The sequence below is a fragment of the Colobus angolensis genome, unplaced genomic scaffold, assembly GCF_000951035.1.
Source record: "Colobus angolensis palliatus isolate OR3802 unplaced genomic scaffold, Cang.pa_1.0 Scaffold27, whole genome shotgun sequence".
NCBI classification, from domain to species: domain Eukaryota; kingdom Metazoa; phylum Chordata; class Mammalia; order Primates; family Cercopithecidae; genus Colobus; species Colobus angolensis.
In genome coordinates, this window is record NW_012115932.1 from 13,564,485 (window position 1) to 13,575,534 (window position 11,050).

Consider the following 11,050-nt stretch of genomic DNA (forward strand, 5'->3'; position numbering starts at 1 on the left):
TTGTATTTTAAGTTTAAAATATTAATAAGTATCTTGTGGGAGATACTTTGAGACTAAGTAAATGCCTGTTTCTCCTTATACTTAAACATCCATTGGTGATTCTTGCCTGAAATATAATTCTGTGATGATTGCTAAATGGGTAATTCCATCACTTCTATATTTATTAGTTGGAATTCTAATAAAGGGACAGAAAAGAAAAATCTTTTCCCTTATTCATTCATTCATTTATATCAGTATAGCCTTATGGATTCTTTATGCTATGAGTTATAATCCAGTGCTTGCTTTATTTACTCTGATACTCAAATTGTCCTAGATTTGGTCGTTGAAGCGCTCTTACTTGAATACTCCCTTACTCTATGGCACAACAAGGTTTTCCTAGCTCACCTGCCCCAGCCCTGGGATTAGCATTTCTTAAAGGAACATTGGTTTATTTTAGTGGATAATGGTATTTGTAAGCATTTGTGTGTGTGTGTGTGTGTGTGTAAGAATTCACCCATGTTTTCTACTAATACATGTGTGGTTTCATTTTTTACATTTAAATATCTGATCCCCATTGAAGTTTATTTTTGTGTGTAATTTGAGGTATAAATCTAATTTTATCTTCTTGTAAAAAAGTAGGCACTTGTCCCAGAGTCATTTGTTAAAAAATCAATCTTGAGCCCAGTGATTTGAGTTGACACCTTTATCATACATCAGGTTTCCATATATACTTGAGTCTGTTTCTAAATTTTCTGTCCACGCCATTGGTCTGCTTCTGTGTGTGTCAGTACCACACTGTTTTATTAATTATAAAGGCTTTAAAGTATGTGTATCTGGTAGGACTATTTCCTCACTATACTTTTTATTTTTCAGTGTTTTCCTGTCTATTTTTGAATGTTAGTTTTCATTTACAAACATCTTGTCTAGCACCAAAAAAAGCTTGTTGGCTTTCTATTAAAATTGCATGCAATTTAAGATTTTATAAATTAACTTAGGGAACATCGATATCTTCATTAACCTCCTAATGAACTAAAGTTTATAAATGACAAATTTTTGTAAATGTTACTAACCTCTTAGGCATTCTAAATGCCATTAGTATGTCATAAAATCTTAATTAAGTTTACAGAACTTTATTTCTGTGTCTTATAAAAACTGTTGAAAGAACTACAAATTTGGTTAAATTGGCAGCCTTATGTGTTCCATCAGTGGGCTTAGAACTATACTTTGAAAATTATGGCCTTAAATCAGAGAAATTTTATTTATAACCTCTGAAATTGTTTCAAGTTTTTAAGCACATTTACCTTTTTTATCCCACTAGAGAAATGTGTAGTTTCCATCAGTCTCAGAAGAGTTTGCACTACATTCTTGCCTGGGGTGGGGGGAAGAACCTCAGAAGAGGGGGACACCAAATATAAATGTAAGGCTCTCATCTTTCTTTCATGTTTTTCCAGTTTATGGTTTTGTTACAAAGGCCAGAATTCAATCCAGCAGGCATTTATTTTTCTATTTTAAAAGCCAGGAGAGGGAAGGAAGCCAGAGCATATAGGTAAGGCTAGAAGCCTAGGCCTTGGAGTCAGATTTGGGTTCAGATCATCTCTTCTTGGTTTACTTTCCTCTGCATTTGGAGCTTGTTTCCTTATCTGTAAGAGAGGAATGGTAATTATTTTACCTACTTCAGAAGGCAAATAAGTTAAATGGGTAGTTCTTAGCGTAGTACACACCAAGGGATATAAATTCAGGAAGTGATGGTGCTGTTACTAATAAACATAAACGAACTTTATTTGTTATTTATTTTAAGTAATACAAATTTTTGCTTTTTTAAGAATTTATATAAAAGTATGGAATCTAAGCCTTCAGTCGACTCTGGTGCTCTGGAAGATAACACCTATTATACAGATTTACTTCAGATGAAGCTAGATAACTTAAAGTAAGTGTCTGGGTTAGTAGATGGGAAGATGGACCTGTCACTTGCTTATAATAGTGGTGTCAGTGACTACAAAGTTTTTTGAAGTTGCCAAAGGAAATTTTCCAAAAAGAAAGGTAACAAAAATATCTTTGTGCAGATATTTATGCGTGAATACATTTGAAAGAGTATTTCCTCCTTGTCTGTTTCCTTTCAAGATTGCATGAGTATTTTTTAAATTTAACACTACTATTGTTAAAGATTATTTAAATTGTTTATTGTTTCTTTGTTACTAACCCCAGAAAAATGTATTTTTAACTAAGAGTTCACATATGCAGTGAAATGTTTATACCCCTACACTTATTATATGCTGTTGTAATACTCGTTGGTTCTCCTTTTTTTATTATCATAGCAAAGAAATTGAAAGCACTAAAGGTGAATTGTCCATACAGCGAATGAAAGCTTTATTTGAGAGCCAACGGGCTCTGGATATTGAGCGAAAACTTTTTGCAAATGAAAGATGCCTCCAGCTTTCAGAAAGTGAAAATATGAAACTGAGAGCTAAACTAGATGAATTAAAACTAAAATATGAACCTGAAGGTATATATGTCTCATATGTTTTTGTCTTTTAAATCATGAGTAATTCTGAGAAATTATATCAAATTTTTTTTTTTACTGTATTTTTTTGCAAATCCTATTTACAAACTCATTTGTAGTTATATACCTATAGTTAATAAAGCAAATTTATTGTGTAAAATGTGTAGAAAAATTCAGAGAGAACTGGATACTGGGTGTGCATGAATATAGCATGTATCCTTTTTGGATATCAACGTTCATCATACTGTATAGTAGAGATTTGAGACTTTCCCATTTTAAGATTACAGTATTTTATGTCACACCTCATAGTTTAATTATGTTGAAGCAGCTGATGTTTGGAAGCTATACGAGGTAGGACTGTTTTTAGAAAATCTAAAGTAATGGAGACTTTTAAGAAGGTGGGTCTTTATCTCTGCCTCTGATGGAAGTCTGGAGGAGGCCTTCCAGGAAAAGCACTCCATGGTATCAGGATTCAGGTTTCTTGTGTTTGTTGGTCTGCTGCCATCCCGTTGAGCAGAATTTAGTCATGCAGCCTCACCTGCCGACAGGAAAGGCTGAGAAATGCAGTCTTGATTCTCAGGGGCCATGTTCCTCACTAAATATTGGGAATTATTTTATTAAAGAAGAACAGTGAGCCAGGTGTGGTGGCTCGTGCCTGTAATCCCAGCTCTTAGGGAGGCAGAGGCGGGAGGATAATTGTGCCCAGGAATTTGAGATTTGCTTGAGCAATATAGCAAGACCACATTCTCCCCCAAAAGTAGGGGAAAAAAGGAAAGAACAGTGAAACATATTAGGAAACATCTAGCAAGTCTAATGACCGAGCTGGAAAGTAGCCTAACCATACAGTCTCTGCATCTTATATACTACAGAGAGTAAAGTTTACTGTACATAAATTCAAAAACAAAAGGCCAAGTGTGAAGGAGTGTAAGAATGTGATGGTTCTACAATACCCCTTCCCTGAAAGAGTGTTACATGTTTTAGGTTAAGGATTCTCAACAAGTTTTTGTCCCTGCACTCTGCACATGCCTCGATCTCTCTTCGTATTGTCTCAGTGAACTGCTATGATTCTCAACGATAGTGGGGAGGTTGCCAAAAATTGGAAGGTTTTTACACAATTTTAAAAGGCTTCTCTTGCTCTTACTCTTTGTTTTTCTTCCATGATTCTGATAGGCTCCCCTGATTAAGAATTATCCATTATGAATTTCAAACATGTTGAACTGAGCACAGCAAATAGACAAGAGGCAGGGTAGTGAATCCTGATAATGTGGGTTTCAAAGGGGCAGTGCCAGAAAAGGGGAAATCATGGTCTAAAAGCAACAATGTAGAGCAAAAACAGCAACCCCTTGTGCTACCAGGGTTCCTCAGACTCCACTAACATTTTGATTTTGAAAATGAAATACATTGGTAATGGGCATAGGGAAAAGCTATCAGAGCAGTTAATTCAGTGGCTGTGTGTATGACCTGCTTAGATAGAATGATATTAGGCCATGAGGATAGAAGGCATTGCAGTAGTCTTTGATGAGACAGGATAGGATTGGATTAGGGAAGTATCCATCATAAAAGTAGCCCGATTCTGCTTATATTTTGTAGGTAGAGCTAGCAGGCATGTATTACCAATATTCAGAAAGTTTGGCCTTTCTCATCATTTCATCCTTCTAACACACAATACCAAGTGAAGTGGGTGCTTTTAATCCCCATTTTACAGATAAAATGAAGCTCAGAGAGGTTAAAAAGACATGACTGTCAAATACAAGGATTAGGATTCAAACCTGGACTCTGCCACTGCCTCTTCATCTCCACACTGAGATCTTATGAACCACCTTTATCAAAACACCAGGAGAGAACACTGAAGCCTTCATGCCTAGAGTCAAAATATTGAATTCCCAAGGAAAAATATATAGCCAAATAAACTTTAAAATAGAGAGTTTATATAGATTCCATGATAAAGAATAAAAGGGAGAAACAAACGATGCATTTCAGTGAGGAGATGGTATGATTTTAAGAGAAAGGAAAAAGGTATACCTATGACTAGTTCCGGCTTCTTGTGTTGATTGTGTCTTTGTTCTCTTAGATTTTTTTCTTGTCCCCACTCGTTTTTATTCTCAGAGACATTTGAAGTGCCTGTACTGAAAAAGAGGCGTGAGGTGCTGCCTGTGGATATTACCACCTCTAAAGATACATGTGTCAACAACAGTGCTGTCGGGGGAGAAGTTTATCGATTACTGCCTCAGAAAGAGGAGACACAGTCCTGTCCTAACAGTTTAGAAGATAACAACTTGCAATTAGAAAAATCAGTTTCTATACACACACCAATAGTCAGTCTCTCTCCTCACAAAAATCTGCCCGTGGATATGCAGCTGAAGAAGGAAAAGAAATGTGTGAAACTCACAGGAGTTCCAGCTGATGCTGAGGCCTTAAGTGAAAGAAGTGGAAACACCCTTCACTCTCCCAGGTCAGTGTCCTCTTTTCCTCAAGGCAACCAGCAGAACTCTCCATCTCTCCTCTCTCGCTGCATGAACTGTGCTGTCTGTTTCTTTATCTACTTTCTTACTGTTGCATGCAGTATAATTCCTCAGTTTCATCCACCAACCTTAAACTTTTCCAGAACTTTAAGAAAGACTAAACTGATTGCAAAGGGAAAGGACTCCTGAATAAGGGAATCACATTAAAAAGTTACATGTTTCTGTTTCATGAAAGGAAATATCACAGTCTAACACATCTCTGAATGTTTTATCAGTTTGAATAAATGTTCTGTTATTTTTCTCCTGGTTCAAGCATGGCCATGAAAGAAAAATCAACTTCCTTTCTCAAAGGGCTTTCTAGTAGTCTAAGAAATTTCAGCCTTCTGGAAAACTTAGGTGAATTTTTTATGTCTTTTGAAGTTGCTTATCCTAGGCTTTCAAAAATGGGCTTTAATACTTATTTTGACATTTTTACATATCAAAGCTTTTCATTGTTTCCAAAACTTGAAAGCCTCTAGTTTCTGCATAATTGAGTTTTTGACTAAAAGAAATAGTGTCAGATATGTGTGTCTGAAGGAATTAACGTCCCAAGGGCTTTGTCCTTTAAAAATAATCGAGGTCAGAAGGTAAGAGAAAGTGAATGGAAGGGAAAGGTAAGTAGGAGTGGCTGAGGCTCGAGTTCTGGATGTGCACAGCAGAAGAAGCAAATGAGGAAATTGGAGAAAGTGAAAGATGGAGGATGCATGCAATGGAATTGTTAGAGGCATTTAAAACAAATATCTAGACATTCAAAAAGATGTGCCAATAGCTAGCCTGGATTATCTCGTATGAAATGCGATCTTGAAGGTGCTACTAGGGCTACATTAGTCTTAGAGAGTAGAGACAGATTAATAAGACATTTTACTAATGTGCATTTGAGTAGAGACAGTAAGACACAGCCCAATGTAAAAGCGCTTCCTTATATGTTTTATCTGATTTCTCTCCAAGTCTTCAGTGCTACTAAATGTAATACTCAACAGTAAAAGCACTTTAACAATGTTAGCTGCTATTATTATAAGGAATAGTAATTTATTACTCCCTCCTTGGAGTTTTATATAATGTTATAACCTCTGAGTCACATAAAATAAAAGCTTACTATTCTTAAGGAAAAAGTAACTTCAAATGAGTATCTGCCACATACACATGTTTTCAAAGAGTTCTGAAATGAATCCAGCAGATTATGCCTGTGTATATGTGTGTGATGCATTGTATAAACATCCTTGACCACTGTATATTTCTGGAGGTGAATTTCCAGAATTGATAAGTGCCAGCCTTGCTATCTGTATTGTCTTCATTCCTTTTTCTGCCTTTTTTTTGCTTGATAAAAATCACTTAAGCAAATGTATGTGTCTAATTGACTCAAGTAGCACGTTGGAAACTTTTTGTCTTGTTAAACAAAAAATAAAATACCACAAAACGTTTATGTGTGTGTGTGAGTCCTTCTGCTAACTTTAAGATGTTTCCAACTCTTTGTTTTCTGCATGTTTAACTTAGATACACAATCCTAAGATAATTTTGGTACAATAAATATGGCTTTTATTGGAAACTTTACTATTGTATGCTTTACAAAACTAATGAGTGTTCTTGTTGCTAAGAATCTTTACATGCCTTTAAGAATATCTCTCTACTATTTATCTTGTCTTTATTATTCTACTAGTTGAAACTCAATTTTTTAATAAGAAACAAATAGACATCTATTCATGCAGCTCAAGATTCCATGTTATTTTTGTCTTGCCTTTTGTATGTCATGTCAATGTTAAAATATTGCTGTAACATTTCAGTTTTTGTGTTAGGTGTGCTTATCATGATAGGGGCCCTGTCATATTTTAATTCTTTAATTTAGGCCTTGCCATGACTTTTTAAAGATATTCTTTAGACTTAAAAAATAATCGGCCCAGTGCAGTGGCTCGCCTGTAATCCCAGCACTTTGGAGGCTGAGGCAGGTGGATCACGAGGTCAAGAGATCAAGACCATCCTGACCAACGTGGTGAAACCCTGTCTCTACTAAAAATACAAAAATTAGCTGTATGTGGGAGTGCACACCTGTAGTCCCAGCTGCTCGGGAGGCTGAAACAGGAGAATCGCTTGAACCCAGGAGGTGGAGGTTGCAGTGAGCCGAGATCATGCCACTGCACTCCAGCCTGGCGACAGAGTGAGACTCTGTCTCAAAAATAATAATAATTAAGCCTATTGATATAAAAAGACTCTTTTAGAGAGCCAGTGACTTAATATTCTTAACAGTATTAGAATCAACTAGATGTTTTTTCCTTGAATGCCATGCCTCATTGGAGGCCCATTATACTGGGGGTTTGTTTCTTCAATCCTTCATGACCACATTTGAATTCAGAGTGGATACTTTAATGCCTGTAGGTTAGCTGCTGAATCAAAGCTTCAAACAGAAGTTAAAGAAGGAGAAGAAACTGCAAGCAAATTGGAAAAAGAAACTTGTAAGAAATCACACCCTATTCTATATGTGTCCTCTAAATCTACTCCAGAGACCCAGTGCCCTCAACAGTAAAGACTTTGCTTTAATAAGAGTATGGTACCACTTGCCTCAGAAGTTACTGTGGTGCTTAAGATTGTCTTTATCTGACATATATCACCTTCTGGGTTATTTATTCATTGTGCCAGGCCTGACCTGGCATTTTCATGTTCCTTTGACCAAGTGTTCAGAATTTGCTTGACTCTAACCTGGAGAGCTTCTTAAGTGATGACCCTTCATGGAGCTTCTGTGGCAGTGAATAAAACTATTAACTGAAGGAAAATGTTATAATTAATGTATCTATTTGCTGCATTGTATATGGATTAAATAATAAAAACAAGTAATCTACCTTCAGAGCCATATATTTGAGAACACTCAAATCATTATATTTTCCTATGTACTTTTTTAAATAAACTTAGCTTTAAACTGTGTTGTAAAAATAGGAAAGTTGTAAACTATGTTGTAAAAATAGGAAACGTGGCTAAAAAATACACATTATATTGTTTCAGGATTTTGTCAGTGTTTAAAGAACCAATGTTCATCTTTGTATTTATATACATGATTTAAATTGTGTCTAAAATTTTAAATAAAACTGCAGTGATTTATCCTTAAATTTTGTACTCTGTATAGGTAACAGGATGTTATCAAAAGGGAATAAAAAGCACTTTGGGAGGCTGAGGTGGGTGGATTGCTTGAGCGCAGGAATTCGAGACTAGCCTGGGCTACGTGGCAAAATCCCGTATCTATAAAAAAAAATACAAAGAATTAGCTGGGCATGATGGTGCACACCTGTCGTCCCAGCTACTCCGGAGGCTGAGGTGGTAGGATCCTCTGAGCCCAGTAAGGAGGCCGAGGCTGTAGTTGAGCTGTGATCACACTACTGCACTCCAGCCTGGGCAACACAGCAAGACCGTGTCTCAAAAAAAAAAAGCAGGGAAAAAAGAAATGTCAGGAATTCTTAATTCCCTTATGTATAGTTTTATATATAATTTTATGGTTAATTATGTGTACACATACAGATGGTCCCTGACATAATAATGGTTTGACTTAATGGTTTTTCAACTTTTCAGTGATACAAAAACAGTATGCATTCAGTAGAAACTACTTCAGGTACCCATATGACCATTCTGTTTCTCACTTTCAGTACCGTACTCAATAAATTACATAAGATATTCAACACTTTATGATAAAATAGACTTTGTGGTAGATGATTTTGCCCAGTAGTAAACCAATGTAAATGTTCTGAGCACATTTAAGGCAGGCTAGGCTAAGCTATAATGTTCATTAGGTTAGGTGTATTAAATGCATTTTTGGCTTAATATTTTCAACTTATGTTGGGTATATCGAATTATATAACCCCATTGTAGGTCAAGGAGCATCTGCATATATGTATATATAAAGATATATTTAATTGTAAACTTTCCAAATACTCTTTCATATATTCTATAGGTAGGAGAATTCGGGCTTTCCAGAGAAGTAGAATCAGTAGGGTGTGTGTGTGTGTGTGTGTGTAGAGAAAGATTTATTTTCAAGAATTGGTTCACATGGTTGTGGGGGCAAGTCCAAACTTGTAGGGTGGGTCAGCAGACTGGAGACCAGGGAAGGGAAGAGCTGATGTTGAGTTCCAGTCTGAAAGCCATCACGCTAGAGACCCAGGGAGATCACTGCAGTTCAAGTTCAAAGGCTGTCTGCATCAGAATTTCCCTTTGCTGGGGGAGTTGAGTCTTTCCATCTAGGACTTCAATTCTTTGGATGAAACCCATTCACATTAGAGAAGGCAAATCTGCTTTAAGTCACTGATGGAAATGCTCATCTCATCCAAACACATCCGCACAGAAACGTTCAGAATATCGACCACGTATCCGGGCACTGTGGGCCAGCGAAGTTGACATTCACAATGGGCATCTCTTCCAGTTAGTCTGTTGAAGCTGCTGCTCATACCTGTAGTCCCAGCACTTTGGGAGGCCGAGGCAGGTGGATCACCTGAAGTTGGGAGTGAGACCAGCCCGGCCAACATGGTGAAACCCTGCCTGTACTAAAAATACAAAAAAAATTAGCTAGGCATGGTGGCTCATGCCCGTAGTCCCAGCTACTTGGAAGGTGAGGCAGGAGAATCACTTGAACCCCGGAGGCGTAGGTTGCAGTGAGCCGAGATGGCACCACTGCACTCCAGCCTGGGTGACAGCATGAGACTCTGTCTTCAAAAAAAAAAAAAAAAGTCTATTGAAACATAGGTAAAAAGAAATTAAATTACATAAGCTTGTTTATAAGTTAATATAAATTACTACATAAATCTACATACATTAATAAACGTTTGAATTTTCTGCAAAAAATGTACTCTAAGTAGAATGTTCATATTAAATATTAAATAATATGTCTTGCAAAAAGAAGCTGAAGGCACTAGGGAACTGCATTAGTCCGTTCTCGTACTGCTATAAAGAAATACCTGAGACTGGATCATTTGTAAAGAAAAGAGGGTTAATTGGCTCTTGGTTCTGCAGGCTGGTAGCATGGCTAGGGAGGCCTCAGGAAACCCAATCAGGTGGAAGGCGAAGGGGACGCAGGCACATCTTCACATGGCTGGAACAGAACAGAAGGGCCTGGTGCTACACACTTTAAAACCAGGTTTCGGGAGAACTCACTATTACAAGAAAGGAAAGGGGGACATCTGCCCCCATGATTCAATCACCTCCCACCAGGCCCACCCTCCAACACTGGAGATCACAATTTGAGATGAGATTTGGGTAGGAACACAAATCCAAACCATATCAGGAACAAGTATTTTCAAGCTGAGGATATCAAATGAGTGACCATATTCATACAGCAAATTAGAGAATGTAGATCAATTCCTTCCAGCATGAGCTGTGTGCTAGGGATACAAAACTAAGCCCTTAAAACTCACAGTTTAAAACACCCACGTAGGTGAGAAGTGGTAGTGGTGGTGGTACTAGTAATTGTTTTATCTGAAATTTGAATCAACCTAATGTGCTAGGCACTCTTCCAAGCCCTTTCATGTATTACCATGTTAAACTCCCAACATCTCTGAGCTAGATTTTACAGTTACCACCATTTTAAAGATGATGAAACCAAAGAGGTTAAGTTACTCATCCAAAGTCACAGGTGCTCATAAATGATGAAAAAATTAGATGAAAAAATAGAGGTTATAATGACATTGTGTACAAAGTGCTATAGGAACAGAGAGAGGGAAATGAAACTGCCTAGGGACATTAGAGATTTTTGTCGTCTCCAAGAATAGGTTGTTTAAGAAGTTTCCTGAGCCAAATAGAGAATAGCACCGCAAGTAGAAGAAATGGCTCCTCGAAACATAAAAGCATGAAACGATGTTTCTAATTCAGCAAACTGAAGACTTAGAAATGACTGGAAGTTTAGGACTTGTGAATAGCAATCAATAGTAAATTAAATCTGAATAAATTACGAGCAACATTGTGAAGAGCTCAAATTTGGGAAATCCTTTTACAAACAAAAACATAGACATAAACAAATTAAGCAATTGTGATTGAAGGTTAAACAGGGATGACAAGGGAACCTTATCCATCTAGCTTCTGTCTTCCCTCCCTTAGAGACAGG

General features: G+C 37.0%; 1 protein-coding gene across 1 annotated transcript in view; it reads left to right on the forward strand.

Annotated features, from left to right (window-relative positions):
* The window catches only part of SPDL1 (spindle apparatus coiled-coil protein 1), a 21,295-nt gene extending 13,220 nt beyond the window's left edge, over positions 1-8,075 (forward strand). Inside the window, exons 8-12 of the mRNA XM_011947829.1 lie at positions 1,431-1,525; positions 1,778-1,906; positions 2,295-2,482; positions 4,586-4,931; positions 7,351-8,075. Coding sequence (XP_011803219.1) covers positions 1,431-1,525; positions 1,778-1,906; positions 2,295-2,482; positions 4,586-4,931; positions 7,351-7,498 — 906 coding nt within the window. The 3' untranslated portion in view covers positions 7,499-8,075. The remainder of the gene's footprint in view (positions 1-1,430; positions 1,526-1,777; positions 1,907-2,294; positions 2,483-4,585; positions 4,932-7,350) is intronic.
* The last annotated feature ends 2,975 nt before the right edge of the window (positions 8,076-11,050 follow it).